This window comes from Saimiri boliviensis, chromosome 11 (genome assembly GCF_048565385.1).
Source record: "Saimiri boliviensis isolate mSaiBol1 chromosome 11, mSaiBol1.pri, whole genome shotgun sequence".
Lineage (NCBI taxonomy): Eukaryota > Metazoa > Chordata > Mammalia > Primates > Cebidae > Saimiri > Saimiri boliviensis.
The window spans coordinates 53141007-53169005 of record NC_133459.1 but is presented as its reverse complement, the minus strand read 5'-3'; the positions used below and the strand labels follow the sequence as shown (position 1 = coordinate 53169005).

The 27999-nt window shown below is 48.8% G+C and overlaps 1 protein-coding gene across 2 annotated transcripts in view; it reads right to left on the bottom strand.

Annotated features, from left to right (window-relative positions):
• MROH7 (maestro heat like repeat family member 7) overlaps positions 1–27999 on the bottom strand; it is a 66921-nt gene that overhangs the window by 21945 nt on the left and 16977 nt on the right. Inside the window, exons 3-13 of one of the 2 annotated variants that reach the window (XM_003921520.3) lie at positions 18659–18723; positions 16417–16500; positions 14815–14892; positions 14482–14611; positions 12605–12700; positions 11988–12092; positions 11642–11777; positions 6930–7042; positions 6325–6501; positions 5713–5867; positions 3052–3190 (exon numbers count right to left, since the gene is read on the bottom strand). In XM_003921520.3, the coding sequence (XP_003921569.1) occupies positions 3052–3190; positions 5713–5867; positions 6325–6501; positions 6930–7042; positions 11642–11777; positions 11988–12092; positions 12605–12700; positions 14482–14611; positions 14815–14837 (1074 nt within the window). In that variant the 5' untranslated portion in view covers positions 14838–14892; positions 16417–16500; positions 18659–18723. Of the gene's footprint in view, positions 1–3051; positions 3191–5712; positions 5868–6324; positions 6502–6929; positions 7043–11641; positions 11778–11987; positions 12093–12604; positions 12701–14481; positions 14612–14814; positions 14895–16416; positions 16501–18658; positions 18724–27999 lie in introns of both variants that reach the window. The other variant, XM_003921519.3, reaches the window with a different exon arrangement.

Here is a 27999-nt window from a genome sequence, read left to right as displayed (position 1 = left end):
GGAGTGTTAGAGCCTGAATGAGGTGGTGAAGGTAAGCATGCTTTATAAATAAATGGTTTGAGCTGTGCCATTAAGACTCCATGCAGGCCAGGTGCAGTGGCTCACACCTGTAACCCCAACACTTTGGGAGGCCGATGTGGGCAGATCACTTGAGGTCAGGAGTTTGAGACCGGCCTGGCCAACATGGCAAAACCTCTTCTCTACTAAAAATACAAAACTTAGCCAGGCACAGTGGCGGGCACCTATAGTCCCAGCTCCTTGGGAGGCTGAGGCACGAGAATCACTTAAACCCAGGAGGCGGAGGTTGTGGTGAGCCGAGATTGCGCCACTGAACTCCAACAACCTGGGCAATAGAGCAAGACTCAGTCTCAAAAAAAAACAAAACAAAAAGACTCCATTCCTATCTGGAAAGCATTTAACTGCAAAGTGAAAGACTCCCTGGCACATTTCCTTGGAGAAAAGTGCCCTAACATGGGCTGGATGAGAACAATAAATGGCAGTTAATTTGTACTTTACAACTTAAGAAGTTCTTCCACATACACTATCTCCCCTTTCTCAACAGTAAAATAGACAAAGCAGGAGTGATTACAGCCCGTCTTACAGATAGAAATACCAAGGCTGGGCCGTGCTTGGTGGCTCACACCTGTAATCTGCCTTTGATCCAGGCCAAGGAGGGCGGATCACCTGAGGTTGGGAGTTCAAGACCAGCCTGACCAACATGGTGAAACCGTGTCTTAAAAAAAAAAAAAAAAAAAAAAAAAAAAAAAAAAAAAAACAGAAAAGAAACACCAAGGCTGGAGAGGGGAAGTGACTGACCACGGTTATACAGTGAGGCAGTGGCAGAGCTAAGGCAAGTCTCTCAGGCTAAAAGCCCTTGTACTTTCTCAGCAGCCCAAAGCTAATGATTACATCCAAAGAACACAGTCTGTGGTATAAGGGAAAAGTCTCTGGTGATGCGCCATCCGGCTCTGCTCTTGGCTCTACCTTGCTCAAATGATTTATTAGAGTCATAAGATCAGAATGAGTTCAGGATTTATCTATGCTTAAACTGTGCTTGCTGAATAAGAAGCACAAATGAATGACTGAAGAATACACTAACATGCACCGATTACAGAAGAAGATGAATGCCCAAATTACAAAAGAAGGAGTGTGGGTGCCTTACGCACAGAATTCAACACTGGAGGACAAAGGCGGAGAGATACGGAGGTGAAACACAGGATTTGGAAGCAGAAGATGTGCTGGGTTTGAGTCCTAGCACCACCACAGCTAGCTATGTGACCTCGAGGGACATGGAATGTCTCGGAGCAGGAGCATCCGCCTCTGCAATGGGATAATACCACCCTCTCCTTCATCTACTGTATCATTATTTGCTTCCCTCTCCCAGAATGCCTAGCTGTTGCATCCCCAGAACCTACAAGTATGCTTGGCACATAGTATAGGAGGTGCTCACTAAACATTTGATGAATAAATAAATCAGCCCAACAAAAACATTTCTGAGTGCTTACTATGTGCCAGGTGTATGCCAGATACTGGGGATATCTCGGTGAGCACAGCAGGACGGCATTGTCTTCATGCATCTCACAGACAAACCAAAGGATGGTCCACGGGATTGTCAAATCACAACCGGGGTAAACTCTTCACACAAAATATGTGAAGCAAAATATACCATGGACAGATTTGACCAGGGTCAGGGAGATCAAGGAGGGCTTCCCTGAGGAAGTGATGCTGGAGTTGAGAGCTGAAGGATGAGAAGTTAGCTTGGTGGAGAGCATCCTAGGTAGAGGAAACAGCATGTGCAAAGGCCCTGTGACAAGATAGCATGGCTGAAGTTCTGACAAAGACCCGTGAGGCTGGAGCAAAGCTAGCAAGAGAACCATGGAGCGTGGGGAGGCCGGCCAGGGATGCGGGGCCTTTACCACAGGTAGGAGCACTGTGTCACTCTCAGGAGCAATGAAAAGCCATTAATGGGGCCACGTGCAGTGGTTCACACCTGTAATCCCAGCACTTTGGAAGGCCAAGGCGGGTGGATCACCTGAGGTCAGGAGTTCAAGACCAGCCTGGCCAACATGGTGAAACCCTGTCTCTACCAAAAATACAAAAATTAGCTGGATGTGGTGGTGCACACCTGTATTCCCGGCTACTCAGGAGGCTGAGGCAGGAAAATTGCTTGAACCTGGGAGGCAGAGGTTGCAGTGAGCCGAGATTGTGTCACCGCACTCCAGCCTGGGGACAGAGCAAGATTCTGTCTCAAAAAAAAAAAAAAAAAAAAAAAGCCATGAAAGGGGCTGAGAAGAGGAGACACACATTTGTCAAATACTTTTTGGCTGCAGTACAGATTGGAGGGGCAGGTGCAGAAGCAGGAAGGTAAGCAGGGCATTACCCAGCTGGCGTGGCGGTGATAGCAGCAGACTGAAATCTACCTGTTCAGCCCAGCCAGCTTCCTGAATCAGAGCTGCCTTTCTCTGTGCTCCCGGAGTCAAGCTTGGAGTGTGACAGCAAGAAGTGCTTAAACATTTTGTGTCACCTAAATGAATGAATGTGTTATCTCACATAACCTTCATCATTGCCATATGAGAAAGATACTATTTCTATTCACATAGGTAGAAACTGAGCCTCACAGAGGTGAAGTGACTTACCTAGGTCACAAAATGGTAATGGAGGATTTTTTTTTTTTTTTAAGAGAGAAAGGGCCCTGCTGTATTGCCTAGGCTGGCCTCAAACTCCTGGCCTCAAGTGACCCTCTGCCTCGGCCTCCCAAAGTGCTGGGATTACAGGCATGAGCCACCATATCCAGCCAAAACAAGGATTTAGACTGTCTGTGACTCCAAGTCACTCTGCTTCCACTCTCCCAGGCTGCTGCTGTCACCATCGATAACACCATTATTGTCCAGTGAACCACAAACAAGCGTCAGACAGACACCTGCCCAAGACCACACAACTAGTTATGGCAGAGTGTGGTCCTGGAGGCCGGGTGTGCTGAGCTCAGCAGGAAGGAAGGAGAGGGGCAGGGCAGGACAGGCAGCAACAGGGGCTGGCCGACTGGGTGCTTACCGCCAGGGGCACAATGGAAGCCCGTCCCTTCTTGGTGACGGGCTTCTCCTTCAGGCTGCCCAGGAGTAGATCCAGGAGGTCTCGAACATCACAGCTGGGCTTGCGCAGTATCAGCTGCCTCCACATATCTGCTCCATTGCTGAGAGGTCAGAGATGGGGATGATTAGTGGTGGCCAGGGCAGTGGGGCTCACCCAGCCTCCAAACGGTTTCGGGAGAGGGAAGCTCAGATGTCAATGAAATGACATCCATGGACACACCTGCAAGGAATGGTCCAGATAACACTCCCGGAGAGATAGGGGCTAGAAGGATGAGAAACCCTCTTTCCCGGCCAGGTGCGGTGGCTCCCGCCTGTAATCCCAACACTCTGGGAGGCCGAGGTGGGTGGATCACCTGAGGGCAGGAGTTCGAGACCAGCCTGGCCAACATGGTGAAACCCTGTCTCTACTACTAATACAAAAAAAATAGTTGGGCATGTGGCACATGCTTGTAATCCCAGATACTCAGTAGGCTGAGGTAGGATAATCACTTGAACTCAGGAGGCAGAGGTTGCAATGAACCGAGATCGCACCAGTGCACTCCAGCCTGGACAACAAGAGCGACACTCCATAAAAACCTATTTCCCAGGTATCCTGCCAAGTGCTTTACATGCAATGTATTACTTCAGCAGAGATTAGCTGAGCATCTGCTATACACCAGGCCCTAGGCAAATCTTGGAGAATACCGATACGAGAAAGAATTCCAGATACTCAAGATGAGCACTGAATTCTCACAATAGCCCTCAGGTGAGTGTTGTTTTTTCCATTTTACCAATGAGGAATTGAGACTCAGAGAGGTGAAATTACCAGTCCAAGATTACACAGCTAATGAGCTGCAGAGTCAAGATGTGGCCAGGTCTGATGTCTCCAAAGCCTGTGCTCATTCCTCTAACCAAGGAGCAAGAATCAGGGTGGTTGAGCAGCCTGGGGCTAGGATCCCGCATTTGTCACATAATATCAGGGAGCCCCTGCTCCCATCCCTTAGAAGGCGGTACATCAGGCAAGGAAAAGCATCTGCACCCCACCAAACGCCAGTCTGCAGGCACTCCAATCACCTTTCCCCTTCTACAGGAGTGTTTCTACCCTCCATTCCCTTTCCAGCTCTGTTCCCCTGGAAACCTGATACAGTATGGCAACTACGTTGCTAGGCAACATTACTTATGATAATAATGACTCCACTGGTAAATTACATCTGAACTAGGAGGAACTATAAATTAACTATAAGAACTGATGGGAACACTATAGCATTGAGCTTCCCGGGATGCAGTGACCCTTGTAACTGGGTTTGTCCCTTTGGGGACCCTGGAAGCAAAGCCAAGATGTTGTAAAAGATACTAGTCCCTGTGAGGCCTGTGCCATTTAAGCCGGAGCAGCTCCTATTCCCACCCTATGGGTCTCCTTCCGTCACACCTGAGCTTTCACCCAAGAGGCCCGAGAGACCAGCTCCTAGATTCAGGGCCAAGACTAGGGTAAGGAAAGAGAAACATCCAGGGTGCCAGCTTTAAGGAAGCCCTCATGCTCAGGCTCACACAAGTGCAGACTTGGCGCCGAGACCATCTCCTTAAATGTGCCTTGGGTGCCTCTGTCTGGCCTGCTGTGGGGGCTGCTGAAAGGACCCCCACAAAGAGGAGCTCCTGACACTGCCCTGTCCCGTCTCCTGAGTGACAGATTCCAGGTGGGGCCCCAGTAGTCTTGTGAGTCTGACTGCTTAGTGGACCCAAGTGGCAGGGGAAAAAAGACCGTGGTGGGCAGTGCAGCCAGAAAGGGTTTAATTCTTCCAAGTGAGAGACTGGGATGTGCCACCTGTGCCCTCGCCATTCCGACTGATCTTCTTGGTTTCTATGAATGACACCGACTGTCCTTATTGGAGCACACCCCATTTGCACAGCTCTGCACAGTTCTTTGGCTCTCAGACAACCACCCGAAGGTGTGGATCGCTCACTGCCTTATTTTACTCATTCAAAGAATGCATGGGAGCATTTCCCAGGCTGGAAGGCTGAGGCCAGCCAGACTGACCTCCCCTGGCCACAAGCTCACTATCTGACCACAGTCCCTTCTGCCCATCAGATCATGAACTCCCTGAAGACATGGAGCACCTTCCACACGGCCCAGGCCCGAGCAGACACTTGGCAGTGCTGGCTGCCTGACTCTGTCATGACCACCCACCTGGGGTGGGATTGCAGGGATGCTTTCCTTCTTTTGCCTATGGTGGAGAAAGAGAACAAACGGGCTACCCAAGACCCACACAGCAGCTGGAGGCAGAGTCAGGATGGACACTCAGACGGACACTCAGACCCTCCTCTCAATGGCATTGTTAAAGAGCTCTGGGCTGGTACTTGGACCTGAGTTTAGGTCTTCCATCCTAGTGCTTGCTCAGTGAGTATCTGGGGCAAGAAACTTCCCTAAGCCTCAGTTTCCTCATCTGCAGAGCGGGAATGTTGTGAGAATGAGAGACTGTGGGAATGCTCAGTGCTGACAGCTGCAGTGCTCAGGAAGCCCTTCATGGTCGTCATAAGCACCACAGGTCACAGAACAAGGGCCATCTGGGCAGAAGGGGGTCCCCAACTTGGGAGGGCTGCTTGAACCCTGTAAGATGCAGTGGCTGGGAACCCGTTCACTTGGTACCTGTCCAGTGGGAGGGGGCACATGAGCAGGGCCACCACGACCTCGGTCATGAAGGAGCTGGCCAGGAGAGAGACGGGCAGCAGGGCCACCTCACGGGCCCGAGGCTCCTGGATGTGGCTCAGCTGCAGGTAGATGCCCTGCATGATTTCTGGGATCTGGGGCACAGCAAGGGCAGTCATGAGCAGGTGGACAGATCAGTGGAGAAGCCAAGGGAGGCATGGGGGCAGCAGGAAGGTGGGAGGAGGGAAGCAGGTGACGGCCTAGAGAACAGGGGAGAAGGCCCAAAAGAGAGAGAGGAAGAGGCAAGCAGAGCGTCTGCGCCCCCCGGGAGCCGGCCAGTTTCTCTTTACTACCCTTCCCTACACACCCTTCCACCCCCAAACCCACCTCCACCCACCACCAAGTCAGCTGAGTTCCTTCAGGGGTGGTAAGAGAAAACCTTCAAGGTGGAAGCACCTAGAACGCAGCCACCAGCATCCCTTCCCTCCCCCAGAGGTTAGGGGGTTCAGGTATCCCCCACCCTGCCTACTGTCAGGCAGGCCAGTAATGAGCAGGCCATAGGGGATCCCAAGCCCCAGTGACAGCTTAGTCCCTGCCCCCAGGAAGCCTTACCACCTCCAGCACCCTGTGGCGGTACCACTCCAGCACCCAGCTGAGCGTGACCTCCGAGGCCAGCTGCATCGTCTCCCCAGAGTCCTTCCCTGGAGCCTCTGAGCTGCCTTTCAGCCCTTCCAGGGCTGCCAGCAGCAGGTCCTTTACCTGCTGGGGCCCCAGGAAGTCTCCAAATTCCTGAAACAAAGGTGCCGAGATCATGACACTGACGGGCAGCCTGAGCTTTGTGCACAGAGGCGCAAACATGGCCTGACACCCACATGCAGAGGTCAACAGGGAGGGTCAGGAATGTTCACTTAACAGGTAAGTGTTGAACACTTAGGGGAAAAGCTACAAAAGCAGGAGTGACTTCGGTTAACGGGTAAGTGTTGAGCCTTTAGGGAGGAGCCACAAAAGCAGGAGTGTCATGTCCCTGCACACAGCACAGGGTGACACGCACAAGGGAGAAGAAAGTCCACGCACTGTGGCACAGAGCAGACGGGGAGGGTACTCAGGACAGGCGCAGGTGGCTGGGGAGGCGTCCCACAAAGCCTGGAAAGCTGGAAAGGTGGCACTGCCCCTCCTCACCCCCACCCTCCGCTCCTGCGTAGGCACCAGGCAGTTACCGCGATCACCCGCAGGATGTTCTGGCACGGGCTCACTGAGTTGTAGGGCCCCAGGAAACGCTTGTTGCTCTCATATAGCTCCTTCTTGTTGGTCTCTTCATTATCTTTGGCTCCTGCAAGAAGAGAACCTTCTGAGTGAGGCCAGATCTCCCTATTTTTGTTAAACATACACGTAGCAGTCATTACATCATAAGGAACCAGCTCAATACATTTTCACATGGTGAACACACCCCTGTAGCCGGCCCCCAGGTCAAGACGCAGGACTTGATCAGCACCCAGAAGCCTCTCTTGTGCATCCCTTTCAATCACTAGCCATCTCTCTGACCCTGGCTAAACACTATTCTAATTTCTCAACCCCTAGAGCAATTTGCTTCTGAAGTTTATGTAAATGGACACATCACGTGTTATCCTCGGCGTGTGTCTCCTTTCACTCAACATGATATGGATGAATTTCATCCACACAGTCGCACCAGCATTCGTCCTTTCATTCACTCTCAATGCTGCATTATTCCCATACTATGAAAGACTATGATTAGTTATCTGTTCTACTTTTGATGGACATTTGGGTTATTGCCAGTTACTAAGCATCGTGCTGCTAAGAACATTCTAGGGTATCTCTTGGCGAGTATATCTACACAATTGTTGGGTGTATACCTAGGAGTGGATTGCTGGGTCGTAGTGTAAGCGTAGGTTCAGCTACAGGAGTTACTGCCGAACAGTTTTCTATCCTGGGAAATCCATGGCACCCCCACCTGCAGTACACGAGAGTTCCCATTGCCCCACATCTTCCCAGCGCATGGCATTGTCTGTGTTTCATTCTGGTGGATGTGTGGCAACACCTCTTTTAAATTGCAATCCTCCTACCCCTGGTAGTACCAATCCTTATCTACTTTTCTTTAGTTTTTATCATCATCTGACTTGCTATATGTGTTCCTTGTTTATTTTGTTCACTGTCTGTCAACAAAGAGAAGGAGAATAATCCTCACCAAAGGAGGATTATTTACTCTCTTTTCCCCACTGCTGTGTCCCACATGCTAGAGTAGTACCTGGCACATAGTGGCTTCATGTTTTCAGTTGAAGGAAGCACATTTCAGATGCACTTCCTGAGCCCTACTGCAGCCCAGCTTGGGTCCTACCTGGATCCCCTCAAGGTATACAGGACTTGGACACAAGAAAAGGCCACTGAGGCAGAGTGATCACGTGGACAAAGTGTGTGTGCTGTTTGTAAAGGAGAGGAGCCTGAGAGCTGGTGTCAGGCAGGCCCCGGTTGAAATCCTAGCTGTGCTGCGTCCTACAGTCAGGGTGCCTGGGCAGACCACTTCATTCGCTGAGATTAAATTCTAAGTGGCCGGGTACAGTGGCTCACACCTGTAATCCCAGCACTTTGCTTTTTTTTTTTTTTTTTTTTTTTTGGTTTGGTTTTTGTTTGTTTGTTTGTTTTGAGATGCAGCCTCGCTCTGTTGCCCAGGCTGGAGTGCAGTGGTGTGATCTCAGCTCACTGCAACCTCCGCCCCCCGAGTTTAAGTGATCCTCCTGCCTCAGCCTCCGGAGTAGTGGTGACTACAGGTGTGTGCCACTACACCTATCTTATTCTGTATTTTTAGTAAAGACGGGGTATCACCTTGTTGGCCAGGCTGGTCTCGAACTCCTGACCTCAGCTGATCCTCCCACCTTGGCCTCCCAAAGTGCTGGCATTACAGGCATGAGCCACCACACCCGGCCTGTAATCCCAGCACTTTGGAGGCTAAGGCAAGTGGTTCACTTGTGCCCAGGAGTTCAAGACCACCCTGGGCAACATGGCAAAATCCTGTCTCTACAAAAAATAAATTAGCTGGGCCAGGCAGAGTGGCTCACACCTGTAATCCCAGCACTTTGGGAGGTCAAGGCAGGCAGATCAGTTGAGATCAGGAGTTCAAGACCAGCCTGGCAAAAATGTCGAAACCCCTGACTCTCCTTAAAAAAAAAAAAAAAAAAAAAAAAAAAAAAAAAAAAAAAAACCACAAAAATTAGCCTCTCATGATGGTATACAGCTGTAGTCCCAGCTGCTTGGGAGGCTGAGGCAGGAGAATCGCTTTAACCTGGGAGGCAGAAATTGCAGTGAGCCAAGATTGCTCCACTGCACTCCAGCCTGGGCAACAGAGCAAGACTCCATCTCAAAAAATAATAATAAATAAGTAAGCTGGTCGTGCTGGTGCGTGCCTGTAGTCCCAGCAACTCTGGAGGCTGAGGTGGGAGGATCACTGAGCCCAGGAGGTTGAGGCTGCAATGAGCCTTGACTGAGCTACTGCACTCCAGCCTGGATAACAGGGCAAGACCCTATCTCAAAAAATAGATAAATAAAATAAAATCTAATAGTATGGTTCTTCCCTGCTGGGTCTGTATTTACAAAATGTAAAATCTAAGAAGTTTGACCTAGGGTTGCCGAATAAAATACAGGATAACCAGTTAAATTTGAATTTCAGAAAAACAGATCATTTTTTGTGAAAGTATGTCTCAAATATACTAAAAATTATCCATTGTTTATCTGAAATTCAAAGTTAACTGCGTATCCTGTATTTTTTATTTGCTAAATCTGGCAACTCTAATTGAGTCTATACTAGTCCTACTCATTTTTTCTTTCTTTTTATCTTTTTTAAATGAGCAGTCTCAGCAGGTGTGGTGATGTATGCCACTAATCCCAGCGCTTTGGGAGGTCAAGGCAGGTGGATCACTTGAGCCCAGGAGTTCGAGACCAGCCTGGGCAACATGGCAAAACCCCACTTCTACCAAAACTACAAAAAAAAAAAAAAAAAAAAAATTAGCCAGGCATGATAGCATGTGCCTGTAGTCCCAGCTACTCAGGAGGCTGAGGTAGGAGGATTGCTTGAGCCTGAGAGACTGAGGCTGAGGCTGCAGTGAGCCGAGATTATGCCACTGAACTCTAACCTGGGCAACAGAACAAGACTCTGTCTCAAAAAAAAAAAAAAAAAAAAAAAAAAAGAGCAGGTTCCCACGCCAGAATAGGCTCACAGAGACTCCTATTCCTACCCCTAAAGCTGGTTATTAACATGGCTTATACCACCTTCACCTGTCACTCCAGAGATAGGAGTGGCTCCTGGCCAGCAGGGTAAATCTCCCAGGGACCAAATCTTTATCCCAAATGCTAGAGATCAAGAAGAGTGAGGATACCAGATAAATCCCAAAAACCTGAAGGGATAGGAGAAGGAGAACTAATGGTCAAGTGCCTGTAAGGTGTGGCACGGAGCTAGTCTCTTTACATATGCTCTTACAGAAGAGCTTACTTAATCTTTCAAAAAGCATGAACTCGGCCAGGTGCGGTGGCTCAAGCCTGTAATCCCAGCACTTTGGGAGGCTGAGGCGGGTGGATCACGAGGTCAAGAGATCGAGACCATCCTGGTCAACATGGTGAAACCCCATCTCTACTAAAATACAAAAAAAATTAGCTGGGCATGGTGGCATGTGCCTGTAATCCCAGCTACTCAGGAGGCTGAGGCAGGAGAATTGCCTGAACCCAGGAGGCGGAGGTTGCGGTGAGCTGAGATCGCACCATTGCACTCCAGCCTGGGTAACAAGAGCGAAATTCCGTCTCAAAAAAAAAAAAAAAAAAAAGCATGAACTCAGGCTAGGCGCAGCGGCTCACTTCTGTAAGCCTGGTACTTTGGGAGGCTGAGGCAGATGAGTCACTTGAGGTCAGGAGTTCGAGTCCACCCTGGCCAACATAGTGAAACCCTGTCTCTACTAAAAATACAAATACAGGTGTGGTGATGTGCGCCTATAATCTCAGCTATTTGGGAGGCTGAGGCAACAGAACCACTTGAACCCAGGAGACGGAGACTGCAGTGAGCCAAGATTGTGCACTGCACTCCAGCCTGGGCAACAGAGCCAGACTCCGTCTTAAAAAAAAAAAAAAAAAAAAAAAAAAACATGGATTATATCTGAGTGTACCCTTTTTACAGATGAGGAAATCTAGGCCTACATAAAGTGCTTGCCTGAGGTCACATCACTAACAAGGGATAGAACCAGGTCTTAGGTGCAGGTCACTCTACCTCCAGAGCCAGGAGAGTTTCAACCACATGCCAAGGTCCCCTGGTTTAGGGCAGAGCTGGGACTATGGAGAAAGGAAGGAGACAAGCGACAGCTGATATTGTACAGTGCCTCCGGGATACCTGTGCAGCCCATACCACAATACTAAGGGCTCACTGAAGCTGAATCGAGGAAAGTTCTCCCAACTACACGCTTTAGCTACTCTGGATTCAAAGACAGAAGCTGTTCTTTATTCAGTAAGTATTCACTGAGCACCCACCACGTGCCAGGCCCAGCGATGGCTCTTGGGAATGCAGGAGTGACCCAGATGCAGCCCTACCCTTCCCTCTAGTGGGGAAGACAGACAGGAAAACAAGATGTTAGGGGAATTAACCCTAGGTGTACATAGTATTGAGGGAACACAAAAGTGATAGTCACAAATCAAGCTTGGAAGGATAAGAAAAAGCAAGATAGCTTCAATCAAAATAGTTCGGTTTGTAGCCTTTGTCCCCTGATTCTGTAGGGTCTTGGGCTTCACACCAGTTTCCACAGTCCCCATCTGACCTTGTGCTGGTTTTCCCCATCTGCCACCAGTGCCTTCATGTCAAGGCTCCATCTGATTCTTTATTGAATCCAGACTGAGCAGCAGCTCAGAAGCCTTCCTTCAGAAGCACTCCAATAGGGCTTACGTTTCTGGAGATCCAGGATAGTGTAGAGGATGATGATGCCATCCAGAGCCTCCCGGCCAATCTCCTCATCAGGATCCCCAATGCGAAGGATGAGTCTCCCCAGCAGAAGTCCCAGCGCTGGGAACCCCAAGGGCACCTGTTTGTATTGCAATCTTAGGGACTGAGTGTTACAGGTTCAATAACACTATACATTAAATGGTGAACACAGGTGGATAGTCTGGCCCAGATTACGGAGCCCTCTGGAGATGGCAAGGGTCACCTGGGAATCCCTGAACAGAGGCACAGACTCCTTCAGAAGTGGGAAGAGTTTCCCTAAGAGCGTCCACCCCTCCCAGGGGCCACTCACAAAGAAAGGCAGAGTTAGAAGCATGTGGTTCAACACAGAGACGTTGCTGTTCACAGCCCGTGCTCGCTCATGGGCCTTCCCGGAGTTCATCCAGGGCCCCAGCGGCTGTGGGGTCAAAAGCAAGACTCAGAACTGCAGGGTAGATGCCAGCCCCTGCTGCTGGGTGGACAGGTCAGCCTTCACCCATCAGCAGGAAGCTTCCAGAGGAGGCATGAAGGTCACCACAGCCCTCCTCCTCTTCCTGGGGTTTAGGGAGAGATGGAGTTCAGAATGGGACTGACAGACTATAGGGAAGAAGGAAGTCACTGAGGAGAGAGATGAAAGTTGAAGAGTCATGAAGACAGAAGAAAGATGCAGGGACAAGAATGGGGAGAGCACAGATATGGGGGCAGCTATAACCATGTGGCAGCCATTTAGAGAGTGGGGGATAGGGAGAGAGTGGAGAGGCAGGAGTCTGGGACAGGGCCTGTGAGACAGACGGGGGACAGAACACTCCCACGAGATGACATCCTGAAGCCAAATCACTCCTGGGTCTGGTCTCCACTGCTCCCGAGCCAGTGTCTCTCTTCCCTCTACACTTTCTCCCCTCCCTTCCTTCCCCCCTCCCATCTCCGCACCTCCAAGATGCTCTTCAGTCCAGCAGGAGTGGGGTCCTCAACAAAGAGGGCTTTGAGCAGCGTCTGCAGGGCCTCCAGGGTCTGATGGTAAAGAATCTGTGGACATGAGGAACACCAAGCCACTAGGGCACCTCTGGAGTAGACGCCAGGCCCTGGCAGCCCCTGGTGTGGGTCCAGGGAGGCAGGGGAGTTTGGACCCATGAGAGCTGAGTTCTGGTTCCACCTCTGAGACTAACTTGATGTGTAATATTGGGCAGATTACTTCCCCTCATGGGTTATAGCTTCCTTATCAACAAATTACTAATTATCTCTGCACTTTCTACCTTAAATAGGGAAGAAACGGAGATCCAGCATCTCCTGAGGATCTACCACAGACCAGGTGGCTACCTGGTGATTTGCACAACCACATCACCTCGTCCACAAATTCATTTTACAAATGAAGGGACAGGGACACTCAGAAGTTTCCAGTCATGAGGAGCAAATGGGAGGATGGATGGGAAAATGCTGAACTGCAAGAGATGGATGAATGAAAGGGTCAATCCTACTTTCATCATCGCTGGGAAAGTGCTCTGATTTGTATTTGAATTGCTTCTCCAAGACCCAAGTCGGTTTTCCAAATTGCCCCTTAAGGGAGCCATCACTCCCATTCCTGTTTCTCATCCCTTAGCCACACCACTGTCCTGGAATTGTCTGATGGGTACGGGCATTACACATGCACAAGGCTGGGCAGTGGTTTTCAGTTACTCAGAAGATCCTTTTTTGCCTCCCCTCCTCCTGCCAGCTCAAGTGTGCCTCCTACGTTGTTACTGCCCAGATTTCCTGAGTCTGCATACACCCTGAAGCCAGTGGTCCTTAGGGTTATACCACAACCACCAAGAAAGCCTGGCTCACCACCTACCTCCTCCTTCCTGCCCGTCTCTGCGAATTACTGTGCAGCACTGGCCTCTTCTGGCAAAGCCTGGTACTGCAAGAAGCCTGCTTGCTCTTTTCATCCACCAGCTCCTCCGTCTTCTCCAAGGGCACCACCTCCGGGACCCTGGCTCTCCAGCCTCACTTTCCAGAACTCTTGCCTCACCCTCTAAGCTCCAGCCACACTGCCAGTTTGTCATCCTTCTGCATCCGGGAATGCTCTTCCTTCTCCCACCCTTCTCAGCTTCACAATCACAACCCCTGACCCCCATCTAGGCCATTCCCCCCACACCAGCAGCCATTGCAGGCTCTTTATAGCACCGAATACTTCTGGCTTGCACCATTTACCATTGGTGTAATTTTGCATTTCTTCGTATTTGCTTATTCGATACCATCCATCTCCCCAACACTCACCTCGGCTGTAAGGCTCCTGTGCTGAGTTCAGCACGGAGTAGGGACTGAGTTAACATTTGTAAATGAAGTGATGAACGAATGTGCTGCACCCTGGGCTGAAACCCCTTTGCCTTCACCTTCCCCACTGACCCGTGCTCCCCCTCATCCTACCCTGAGGGTCACCTCTACCCATCCTCCCAGGAATGCCTGGAGAGGTTTGAAGATGCTCACACATGCCCCATGAGGTTCTGATTCTCCAGGTCTCACCCCTGGGTCCCCTAGCCTGTCTCCATTATAGCCTAGGCCTCAGCCCTGCCCCTCCCAATCCTGGCCGCTTCCCCTGGCCATGCCAGCATCTGCCCACATCCCTCCCAGAGGGCAGGGCCCAGAAGTGGACAGGATGGGGTGTCTTTATTTGAATGATTCATCCATCCACCATTTATCAAGTACACAGACCAACAGAAGTGAGTTGAATTGCCCAAGGCCACAGACCAATGAGCTGGACGGTACAGCTCCGTATCTCCTCCCAGAATGTGACCGGGCCCCGGGGCCCTGCTGGGAAGGCCCCGCCTCACCTGGATGGTCTCAGCCTTGGCCCCGTCCTTCTCCTGCATGGCCTGCACGGACGGCAGGGAGAACACGCTCTGCACACACGTGCTCACCAGCTCCGACCTCTCCCGCACGCCCAGGGTGGGCTGAGTGTGGCTGGGGAAGAGGCAGAAAGCAAAGGCATGGAGTGAGGGAGGGACCCTGTGGCTGAGGACCGGGCAGGGCTGAGGAGCGCAGGCACTGGGCAAGGGGAGGGGACAAGACACGGGGCTGGGGGAGGGTACAGCGGAGAGATGAGGGAGGCAGAGTGGAGGAAGGGGGGAGCGGGGCTGTGGGGACAGGGAGAAGGCCGTGGGCACCTCAGCTGGGTCAGGATCTCCATGGCCTGCCGGCGGACGGAGCTCGACAGTGAATCCAGTGGCTCCTCCTGGATCTGCCTCTGGACAGGGGACCACAGAGGGGCCGATGAGGACAGGGCCACTGCAGGCCTCCAGGGCCAACGCTGCCCCCTTACAAGGAGCAGGTCATAGCAGCCCCTCAGCTCCTCCCGCCCCAGCTTCCCAAGTAACTGGGTCTGCAGGCTCGTGCCGCCACACTTGGCTAAGTGTTTCTATTTTTTGTACAGAGTCTTGCTGTGTTGCCCAGGCTGGTCTCAAACTCCTGAGTTCAAACCACCCTCCTGCCTTGGCCTCCCAAAATGCTGGAATTAAAGACATGAGCCACCACGCCCGGCCTTTCGGAGGCACATTCAAACCATGGAACTGGACCAAAGCAAAACCCACCACACGTGGCCCTTGAAAACTGCCCAGCTGAATTCCTTTAAAATGTTTTGTTTTTTTTTTTCTTTTAGAGATGGGGTCTTGTTACATTGGCCAGGTTTGTCTTGAACTTATTTGTTTGTTTGTTTGTTTGTTTGTTTGTTTTGAGATAAAGTCTTCCTCTGTTGCCCAGGTTGGAGTGCAGTGGCACGATCTCGGCTCACTGCAACCTCTGCCTCCCTGCTCAAGCGATTCTCCTGCCTCAGCCTCCTGAGTAGCTAGGACTACTCAGAAGGGAGGCCCATGCCAGGTGATACGCACACCTGTAATTCTAGCACAGAGACAGGCTTTCACCATTTTGGTCAGGCTGGTCTCAAACTCTCAGCCTCCTAACATGCTAAGATTACAGGCATGAACCACCGAACCTGGCCGAATATCTATTTCTTTAAGATAAAAACATTTAGTTGGGTGTGGTGGCATACACCTGTGGTCCCAGCTCTCGAGAGTTTGAGGGGGGAGAATCTCGTGAGGTTGATGCCGCAGTGAGCCACGATGGCACCACTGAACTCCAGCCTGGGCGACAGAGCATGACCCTGTCTCAAAATAAAATATGTCCTTCTAATTGCTTCTCACTTTCGATCTAGCACCTACACACAGCAGATGCTCGATTAATGTTAATTAAATGAAGGTATGGAGGGCAAGGCCGTTTTTGGTTGGCTGTGTAAGGTACACAAACACAGGTGTAATTTGGAAGCCTCAGTGGTTATTCCTGCCCAATCTATTCTGGTGGATAACGGAGAAGTGACTGTATTTAGCAACGTGATGAAGGAACTGTCTAAAGTCGCCCACCGGAGGGAATTTCTGGGGAAAGAAAATATTAAGTCATGAGAACTGCTTCAGGGTGTGCAAGGCTTTACTGTAGACTAAAACATCAGGTTGTGTCCTCCCAACAAGCCAATGGCACAGGTATTATCACACCCATCTGTGAGATGAGAAGAGTGAGGCTCGGAACTTGTCCGAGCTCCCTCCATGTAAGTGGAGGGCAGTTCGAGGTGGAGCTGAGACTCCATTCCCGGGATCCCGCCTCCTCATCTTGTTCTCCTCCCACCTCAACCTCCCACCCCTGCAGTCTCATCAGTGGGTGGACACAGGAATCCTGCCCCCTCCCACCCCAATCCGCAGACCCGCCTGTGGCTCCCCCACCATCATCTTCTTCATCATGATCTTCTTCCCTCCTTCTGCCTCCAGCAGATCCTGGCTCTTCTGAAGGTTGCTGGCATTCTCAACCTAGGGGATGGCAGAGCGAAAACCTCAGAGTGAGAGAGCCCCGCTGAGCCCGGTCCTCAGGTTGTCCACACAGCGCTAGTAACCACCCGGCACCCTCGGGCAAGCCAGCATCGGCGCAAGAGAAAGGAGAGGTTCCCACAAGGGGAACGTGGGGTGGGGTGAAGACTGGAGAAAATAGAGGGGCTGGAGGAGTTCATCCTGAATGCCGGCATTTGGAAGAGGACCAGAGATGAGGGACTGCAACGTACTCCCCCTTCTCCGGTCAACTAAGGAGAGGACAGAAAGGGCCCCAGTCCTTCAACCTGAAATTGCACCATCACTAACACTTCATAAGGGCCTTCCAGTACACACAAGTCAGATTGAGGCAATCTGCTACCTGAGAGAGAAAGCATGTTAACCAATATCCAACGAATCTCTCCTTTCTCACCATTTTAAGGGAAAGAAGGAAAAGAAACAATGACCATGACCTAAGAAAACTAACTTCGTCTAGTAAAGAGGAAGAGATGAGTGAATCTGGCAGGGAGGGTGGCACTTGAAAATGGCTGCAAGTTATTTTCTGCTCCCCCTATCCAAAGGACAGATTCCTCTTGAATCTTGGGTCATTTTACAACTTGCTTTGACCAGTAGAATAATGTGGACATGATACTGGGCCAGTTTCTGGATGAGCCCTTAAGAAAACTGGAAGCTTCCACGTCTTCCCTCTGAAACCCAGACAGTGTTCTTCAAGGAAGCCCAGGCTAGAAGACAGAATGATGACAGACCATGTGGAGAGAGGCCCTGGAAGATGAGGGGGTCATCTCGAATGTTCCAGTCCCACTGAGTGATCTCAGTCTACACAGTGTGGAGCAGAGGAACCACCCAGCTAAGCCCAGTCAAACTTCAGAATCATGAGAAGTCGGACCTCTCTGATCCTAATGCCCCCAGCACTCAGGCTGGAACACAGTGATGCAATCACAGCTCACTGCAATCTCAAATTCCTGGACTCAAGCGATCCTTCTGTTGCAGCCTTCTGAGTAGCTAGGAATACAGGTGCATGCTACCATGCCCAGCTATTTTTTTTTTTTTACTTTTAAAATTTTTATAGCTAGGCGTGGTGGCTCACGCCTGTAATCCCAGCACTTTGGGAGGCCAAGGAGGGCAGATCACCTGAAGTCAGGAGTTTGAGACCAGCCTGACCAACATGATGAAACCCTGTCTCTACTAAAAATACGAAAATTAGCCAGGCATGATGGCACGCATCTGTAGTCCCAGCTACTCAGAAGCCTGTGCATATCTCCTGGTATGGGCCTCACTTCAGCTTTGTTGTGCCCATTTTATAGAACTTTCCTGGCAGAGGAAACATATGCAAAGGCACTGGGGCAGGAATGAGTCTGGTGTGTGTGAGAAACAGAAAAAGGCCAGCGTGGCAGGAACACAGTGGACAACTAGAAGGATGCCATGGGATGGGGACAAATGATCCCTGAATGCAGGGTCTCCTTAGTCTGGCCACCTCTCCCCATCCCCACCCAGCACTGCCCCAGGGACTGAAGCTTGGCCCTGAAGCAGCCTGGAGTCAGGGCCTGCCTCCTGCACGTCCAGGCCTGAACAGATCCTCCACCTCCTCCACATTCTGTCCACCCAGCAGTCTGGTTCACACTCCCTGAGTCGCACTCACGTCCACTGGCTCCTCCAGTCTTCCCCACTGGCCCACACCAAGTCCTGCAGACCCAAGTGTGCCTCCCCTGCTGACCTGGCCTTCTCGGGTCTCCTGAGCCTGCCTCATGGCCCAGACCTGGGGTGGGCCTGACTGTCCTGAAAAAAAGGCCACTAGTAGACTTTCTGCCCCTTTCAGAGCCCCTCCCACTATTCATTCAATTGTTTAAAAATCTTTTATTGAGCATCTATTAGTGCCAGGCACTGCTCTAGACATTGAAGTTACAGCTGTGAATAACAGACAAAAATGCCCAAGTAATGGAAGATACGTCCTTTTTGGGGAGACAGACAAGAAATAAGATGAATAAACAAAGCACATGGCACATCAGATGGCAACGAACTTTTTGGAGAAAAGGAGAACCAGGCTGAAGCCTGGGGAATGCTGAGGCTGCAGGGCTGGAGGTCGGGGGTGGGCAGGACGGGGACATCCCAGGACAGTCAGCTGGGGGCTGGGCAGCAGGCGTACCAGAGCCATGTTGTGGCCATCCTCTCTCTTCTCTGGCACCTTCACCAGGCATGAGTTCACTTCTCCTACAGGGCACAGTTTCAACAAGATAAAGCTGTGATGTACCTAGGATGCCATCATGCCATCTCTCCTCCCCCCTCTAGGCCCCTCCAATTCTTACCCCACCCCAGCAGCCACACTGAGCTTTTAGGTATACATTAGCTCATGTCACGCTCTCCCTGAAACCCTTCAGTGACACCGCATTTCACTGAGTACAAAGCCAGCATCCTTGCCGAGGCCTTCAGTGTCCCGTCTGGTCAGCTGTGCCCTGCCCTCCTCCGCAGCCCTAATCTCCCACCGCTGGCCCGCCTCACTATGCTCTGGCTACACTGGCCACACCAGCCTCCTTCCAGAACTGGGCACATTTCTGCTCAGGGCCTTTGCACGGTGGTTTCCTCTATCTGGGTACCCCGGCCACTGCCCGCTGTACCCCCTTGCCCTGCTAAGGCTCTCCTTCAGGCCTCAGCTTGCCTGCCAGTCCTAAGAAGGGCCGCCCCCACCCTGGGGCTCGGCAAGGGCCACTGTGGTCTTGTCTTGCATTGTCCGAGTCTCTTCTCCCAGCAGTGATCACGATGCCTAGCTACACACCTACTTATGAGAGGCATCTGCTGTTCTGTCGGTCCCTCATCTCTTCACTTTCTTTTGGCGAAACAGCCTCATCTTTTCTGTGTGCACCTAATTCCATGTGGCTAGGTGAAGCTGGATTCCTCAAGACACATCCAGCACCCGCTCTTCAGATGGGGCAGGCCTGGGACCCAAGCTCTGCTCCTAAGAGTATTCCATGCCCCCAGCCACAGCCATTGGTCCAGGATGACAGTTTGACTGAGCAGGGCCAACAGAGTCCTTTTTTGGTTTTTGTGAGATGGGGTTTTATTCTTGGTGCCTGGGTGGGAGTGCAGTGGCACAATCTCGGCTCACTGCAACCTCCATCTCCTGGGTACAAGCAATTCTCCTGCCTCAGCCTCCTGAGTAACTGGGAGAGCAGACACATGCCACTGCACCTGGCTAATTTTTTTTTTTTCTTTAGACAGAGTCTCACTCCATCACCAGGTGCCAGGCTGGAGTGCAGTGGCGCAACTCGGCTCACTGCAACCTCCTCCTCCCGGGTTCAAGCAATTCTCCTGCCTCAGCCGCCCCAGTAGCTGGGACTACAGGCGTGAGCCACCATGCCCAGCTAATTTTTTTGTATTTTTAGTAGAGACAGGGTTTCAGCATGTTGGCCAGGATGGTCTTCATCTCCTGACCTTGTGATCTGCCAACCTCGGCCTCCCAAAGTGCTGAGATTACAGGCAGGAGCCACCGTGCCCAACCGGCTAATTTTTTTTTTTTTTTTTTTTTTTTTTTGAGATGGAGTTTTCCTCTTGTTACCCAGGCTGGAGTGCAATGGCGCGATCTCGGCTCACTGCAACCTCCGCCTCCTGGGTTCAGGCAATTCTCCTGCCTCAGCCTCCTGAGTAGCTGGGATTACAGGCACATGCCACCATGCCCAGCTAATTTTTTTTTTGTATTTTTAGTAGAGATGGGCTTTCACCATGTTGACCAGGATGGTCTCGATCTCTTAACCTCGTGATCCACCTGCCTCAGCCTCCACCATATTGGCCAGGCTGGTCTCAAACTTCTGACTTCATGATCCACCCACCTCAACCTTCCAAAGTGCTGGGATTACAGGCATGAGCCACCATGCCTGGCCAGAGTCCTTTATTTAAGAGGGTTGAGGGAACACGGAAGGAGAAAGGATCTTTCTCCTGAGGTCAAGGTCACTGGGGCCTATGAGAACCTGGAACTTGAGATTCTCGACCACCAGAGGAGGCTGGAGGATGGAGAAGCAGAGATACCCCAATTGTAGTGAACACAGCTGACACCAAAATCTTAGCTTCGGAATACCATTCTCCACTAAAAGGAACAAGGCTCCTTGGAGAAATGGTGATTCCAGGACTTGAGCAGGGAAAGTCCAGGATGAACCTGAGACATTTGAATGATGACATTTGATATGTCAAATGTCAAAGGGACACAAAAGTGTGCTTTTTTTTTTTTTAAGAGCTTTGGGGGGTCTGGCGTGGTAGCTCACACCTGCAATCCCAGCACTTTGGGAGGCCGAGGCAGGTGGATCACCTGAGGTCAGGAGTTTGAGACCAGCCTGCCTAATGTGGTAAAACCCCATCTCTACTAAAAATATAAAAATTAGCTGGGCATGGTGGCACACACCTATAATCCCAGGTACTCGGGAGGCTGAGGCAGGAGAATTGCCTGAACCCAGGAGGTGGAGGTTTCAGTGAGCCAAGATTGCACCACTGTACTCCAACCTGGGCAACAGAGCAATACTCTGCCTTAAAAAAAAAAAAAAAAAGAGCTTGGGGGTCTTGCCATGTTGCCCAGGCTGGTTTTGAACTCCTGGGCTCAAGTTATCCTCTGCCCTGGACTCCCAAAGTGCTGAGATTACAGGTGTGAGTCACAGTGCCCAGCTACAGAAGTTTGCTTAAAGGGGATTCCGCTGGTCAAATTGAGGAAAATTTGAGTATCACAATAAATTATGAAAGAAACAGATTAAAGCCCATTGAATAAACTAAGAACCCTCGAGTCCATACTAATAGAAATCAATCAATAAATAAATTGAAAGTTTGATGAGGAATGGGATATTCACATAGTTTCAAAGTACTTGACCACATGATATTCACTACACAGAGGTAAGTATTGAGTTCACACTGGAAAAACTTGGCAGCAACCATCCTACTCAAGCAATGAAAGTGAACAGCATCAGTAATGAACAAATCAAAATTGTGAGGCGCCAAACAGGATGCAATGAGCAAAACCCAGCATCGCTTCTGTGCTATTCCTGCCAAAAATGCATGGCCTGAATCTAATCATGAGCAAGCGTCAGACAAATCGAAACTGAGGCACATCCGACAAAAATAGCTCGACTGTCATCCTCAGATGTATCAAGGACAGGAAAGTCAAAGAAAGGCTGAGGACTGCAGGAGACAAATCAGACTAGAAAAAAAAGAATGATGAGTGATTCTGAACTGGCTTGCCTTGCTGTAGAGAACATTACTGGGAAGACTGGTGACTTCTGAGTAAAGCCCGAGGATTATATGTTAGCTGTGCATCAATATTAATTACCTGGTTGTGATTGTGATAGTTATAGTTCATCCTTTTTTGTAACAAATACACTCTGAAATTCGGGGGGTGATGAAGCATCATTTGGCAACTTATTCTGAAATGATTCAGGGCAAAAAATTATAATACGTTGTCAACTTTTCTTTTTTCTTTTTCTTTTTTTTTTTTTCCTTTGAAATGGAGTCTTGCTCTGTCACCCAGGCTGGAGTGCAGTGGTGCGGATCTCGGCTCATTTCGACCTCCACCTTCCAGGTTCAAGCAATTCTCCCACCTCAGCCTGCCAAGAAGCTGGGTTTACAGGTGTGTGCCACCACACCTATCTAATTTTTGCATTTTTAGTAGAGACAGAGTTTCACCACATTGGCCAGGCTGGTCTTGAACTGCTGTCTTCAAGTGATCTGCCCACCTCGGCCTCCCAAAGTGCTGGGATTACAGTAAATGACCAGTATTATTCTAAGTACAGTTTATAAAAGTGAACAAAGTTACCTAAACTGATCTGTAGATTCAGTGAAATCCCAATGGAAATGGCAGCCGGTTTTCATCTTATTTTATTTCATTTTGTGGAAATTGACAAGCTATTTCTAGGATCTATATAGAAAAGCAAAGCACCTAGAATAGACAATCTTGAGATAGAATAAAGTTGGAGGACTTACACTACTAGATATCAAGAGTTACTCTAGGGGCCGGGCGTGGTGGCTCAAGCCTGTAATCCCAGCACTTTCCGAGGCTGAGGTGGGTGGATCACGAGGTCGAGAGATCGAGACCAACCTGGTCAACATGGTGAAACCCCGTCTCTACTAAAAATACAAAAAATTAGCTGGGCATGGTGGTGCGTGCCTGTAATCCCAGCTACTCAGTAGGCTGAGGCAGGAGAATTGCCTGAACCCAGGAGGCGGAGGTTGCGGTGAGCCGAGATCGCGCCATTGCCCTCCAGCCTGGGTAACAAGAGCGAAACTCCGTCTCAAAAAAAAAAAAAAAAAAAAAAAAAGAGTTACTCTAAAGCTCAGTAATTAAGGCGATGGTTAAGGATAGACAAGTAGTCAAAGGAACTGAAAGAGTCCAGAAATGCACCTACACATATATGGACACTTGATTGACATCAGAGGTGGCACTGTAGCTCAGCGGGAAAAGCCGGGTCTTTTCTATCAATAGCCTGGAACAATGGGGCTCCCATATGGGGAAATATATGAACCTTAAGCCTCTTCCTCACACTGTTTTCCAAAATTAATGCAAAATGCATCATAAACTTCATGTGAAAGACGAAATAATACAACTTCTAGGAGAAAACATAAGTCACTGTTTTCACAACGATACCCATGAAAATTTCATACCCATGAAAATATTTAAGCAGAGGACAAAAAGGAACATCTAAACACAATTTGATTAATTGGGTTCTTTAAAATTAAGAACTGCTGTTTATCAAAAGACTTTATTAGGTCAGGCATGGTGGCTCACACCTGTAATCCCAGCACTCTGGGTGTGGTGGCACACACCTGTGGTCCTAGCTACTGGGGAGGCTGAGGCAGGAGGATCACCTGAGCACAGGAGCTTGAGTCTGCAGTGAGCTATGATTGTGTCGCTGCACTCCAGCCTGCGTAACAGAGACCTCACTTCATTAAAAAAAATTGTAATTATGTAAGTTAAAAAATTAAAAATAAAGACCTCATCAAGTCACAGACTTGGAGAAAATAGTCAAAATTTATATATCTAACAAAGAACTCATATCTGGATTATGTAAAGAACTCCCACAAGCCAATAAGAAAAATAAACAACCCAATTTTTTAAAATGAGCAAAACGTATATGCTGTTTCCTTCTGAAATTAAAAAAAAAAAATCAGCAAAATGTTTGAACTGGTACTTCACAAAAGAGGATATACAAACTGCCAATGATCACGTAAAAAGATGCTTAACATCAGAAGTTATCAAGATATGCAAATTAAAACCACAATTAACTATCACTAGACAGACACCCCCTAGAATGACTACAGTTTTTTTAAATCGACAATACCAAATGTGGTGAGAATGTGGAACCTTTGAAATTTACATTGTTTGTGGAAGCAGAAATGAATTCAGTCATTGCTGTAGTTTGAATATTTGTGTCTCCTCCAAAATTCATGTTGAAACTTAATCTCCAATGCAATAGTAGAGACTTTAGGAGGTGGTCAAATTATGAGGGCTCCCCGCTCAAGGATGGGATTAAGGCCTTTATAAAAGAAGCTTCATATAGAGTTCAGTCCCTTCTAGTCTTTCCACCTTCCTTGCTGTAGGGATACAGCGAGCAGGCCCTCACCAGACACCAGATGCTGGTGCCTTGATCTTAGACTTCTAGTCTCTAGAAGTGTGAGAAAATAAATTCCTGTTGTTTATAAATTACTCAGTCTCAGGCATTTTGTTATGGCAGCACACAACGGACTAAGATTACCTCTTTGAAAAACTGTTTGGCACTATCTCTCTTTTTTTTTTTTTTTCTTTTTAGATGGAGTCTGGTTCTTATTGTTCAGGCTGGAGTGCAATGGCACAATCTCAGCTCATCGCATCCTCTGCCCCCTGGGTGCAAGTGCTTCTCCTGCCTCAGTCACCCAAGTAGCTAAGATGACAGGCATGTGCCACCACACCCGGCTAATTTTGTATTTTTAGTAGAGACAGGGTTTCTCCATGTCGGTCAGGTTGGTCTCGAACTCCCAACCACAGGTGATCCATCTGCCTCAGCCTCCCAAAGTGCATGAGCCACCACACCCATCTGGCAGTATCTCTTAAAGTTATAAATGTGCCTGCACTTGACCCAGAAATTCTACTCTGTGATAAATAAGTGTACCTGTGCACCAAAGTCATGGGCAATAACATTCACAGCTACTTTATTAATAACATCCAAAAAGTGGGAATAATTCTAATATCCATCAGCAGCAGAATGAATAAGCAAACTGTGGTATATCCATACAATGGAATACCAGAGAACACCAAAAAACAATCTACTATTGAAATACACAACAATATAGATGAATTCAACAGACATAAGGCTGTGCTTTAAAAAGCCAGAGTCAAAACAGTAAACACAGTTGGGCTAGGTGGCACACACCTGTAATCCCGGCCCTTTGGGAGGCCAAGGTGTGTAGATCACCTGAGGTCAGGAGTTCGAGACCTGGCCTGGCCAACATGGTGAAACCCTGTCTCTACTTTAAAAACTACAAAAATTAGTCAGGCATGGTGGCATGCACCTGTAATCCCAGCTTCTCAGGATGCTAAGGTGGGAGAATCACTTGAATCCAGGAGGTTGAGGTTGCAGTGAGCCGAGATTGCACCACTGCACTCCAGCCTGGGTGACAGAGTGAGACTCCACCTCAAAATAAAAATAAAAATAGAAAAAATTAGCTAGGTGTAGCAGCGCATGCCTGTAATCCCCAGCTACTGAGGAGGCTGAGGGAGAAGAATCGCTTGAACCAGGGAGGCAGAGGTTGCAGTGAGCCTAGATTCTGCCATTGCACTCCAGCCTGGACAACAAGAGCAAAACTCCATCTAAAAAAAAAAAAATAGTAAATACAATATTATTTTATTGACAATAAGTTTAAGAATACGCAAAACTAGTCTATGGTGGTGCAAATTGGAATTGTCACCTCCAGGGCAGTGATTATCAACCAAGAGCAGTTGTCCCCCAACCACACCCCCCACTGTGGAACTTTCAGCAATGTTTCGAGAAACAGTTTTTGGTTTTTACAACTTGAGGGTGGCAATGGGAGGTTTCTACTAGCATCTGCTGGGTAGAGTCCAAGGATGGCTGCATCTGGTAATACATAGAACAGCACCCCCATCCCTGCCACCAACATCATACACACACACACACACACACACACACACACACACACACGACAAAGAATTTCCCAACACAAATGTCAATAGCGCCAAAGTTGAGAAATATTGCCCCAAGAGAAAGGATACTGATCGGAAAGGGACATAAGGAAAGCCTCTGGGCTTCTGGAAGGATCTATATCATTATCTGAGTGGTAGCTACCACAGTGTATACTTCTATACATTTTCATTAAACTGTACGCTTGAGATGACTAGCACACTTTACATATTTTACTGATCCACGTTATACCCCAAAAAAGATTTTAAGAGGCTACTGTAATTTGAAAATACATTGTTTTAAACATGCAAATGGACAAAATGCTCCCATTAAAAAAGCAAAGATTGGCCCTGATAGACAAAGCAATCTTGAAAGAACAAAGCTGGAGGACTCATACTTCCTGATTTCAAAACATACCACAAAGCTATAGTAATCCAAACAGCATGGTACTGGCATAAGGACAGACATATAGACCAATGGAACAGAATTGAGTATCTGGAAATAAACATATTCATGGTCAGTTTATTTTTGAAAAGGATGCTAAGAAATTCACTGGGGAAAGGACAGTTTTTTCAATAAATAGAGCAAGAAAAACTGGATATCCACATGCAAAAGAATGAAGTTGGTATATGAGGTACCTAGAGTAGTGAAAATTATAGAGACAGTAGAATGGTGGTGGCTAGGGGTTGGGGGACTGGAAAATAGGAAGTGATTGTTTAATGCATATGGAGTTTGAGGTTCATAAGATAAAAACTGTATGGAAAGGGAATGGTGCCAATAGTTGTACAACAGTATGAATATATTTAATACCACTGTATTAAACTGTACATTTAAAAATGGCTGGCCAGTCACGGTGGCTCATGCCTGTAATCCCAACACTCTGGGGGACTATGGCAGGTGGATCACCTGAGGTCAGGAGTTCAAGACCAGCCTGGCCAACAAGGTGAAACCCCATCTCTACTAAAACTACAAAAATAAGCTGGGCGTGGAGGCACACACCTGTAACCCTAACTACTTGGGAGGCTAAGGCAAGAGAATTGCTTGAACTTAGGAGGCAGCGGTTGCAGTGAGCCAGGATGGCACCACTGCACTCCAACCTGGGCAACAGAGTGAGACTCTATCACACACACACAAAAACGTTAAGATAGGGCCAGGTGTGGTGGCTCATTCTTGAAATCCCGGTACTTTTCCAACCCAAGACAGGAGGATCACTTGAGCCAGGGATTCAAAACCAGCCTGGGCAACATAGCAAGATCTCGTCTCTACAAAAAAATTTAAAATTAGCTAGATGTGGTGGTGTGTGTGACTACAGTCCTAGCTACTTGGAGGGCTGAGGTGAAAGAATCACTTGATCCCAGGAGTTCGAGACTGCAGTAAGCTATCATTGTTCCACTGCACTCCAGGCTGGGTGACAGAGTAAGATTCTAACTCTAAAAAATAATAATAATAATTTTAAAATGTTTAAGATGGTAAAAGTTTGGCTGGGCGTGGTGGCTCATGCCTATAACCCTAGCACTGTGGGAGGCCAAGTCAGGCAGATCATTTGAGCCCAGAAGTTCAAGACCAGCCTGGGTAACATGGTGAAGCCCTGCCTCTATCAAAAATATTTTAAAAATTGAAAATACGTTGTTTTAAACATGTATTTTCATGCTTGTGTGGTGTGGTGGCACATGCTTGTAGTCCCAGCTACTTGAGAGGCTGAGGCAGGAGGATTATTTGAGCCCTGGAGGTGGAGGTTGCAGTAAGGCAAGATCATGCCCCTGTATTCCAGCCTGGGCAACAGAGTGAGATCATGTCTCAAAAAAAAAAAAGATGGTAAGGATTTTGTTGTTGTTGTTTATACAGGCAGAGTCTCGCTATGTTGCTTAGGCTGGTCTCAAACTCCTGGCTTCAAGTGATCTTCCTGCCTCAGCTTCTCAAAGCACTAGTATTATAGGCATGAGTCTTTGTGCTGGCCTAGATGGTAAATTTTGTTATATATATTTTACCACAATTTAAAAATTGAAAAAAAAAAAAAACAAAACTTTTTTTCTGTTCACTCCCAAGTAGCTGGGACTACAGGTGTGTGCCACCATGCCCAGCTTATTTTTGTATTGTTAGTAGAGACAGGGTTTCACTATGTTGGCCTGGCTTCCCAGAGTGCTGGGATTACAGGTGTGAGCCACCACAGTCAGCCTGATAAAAGTTTTTTTTTTTTTTTTTTTTTTTAGACGGAATCTAGCTCTGTTGCCCGGGCTGGAGTGCAGTGGCGCAATCTCAGCTCACCACAACCTCCATCTCCAGGGTTCAAGTGATTCTCCTGCCTCAGCCTCCCGAGTAGCTGAGATTACAGGAGTGTGCCACCACA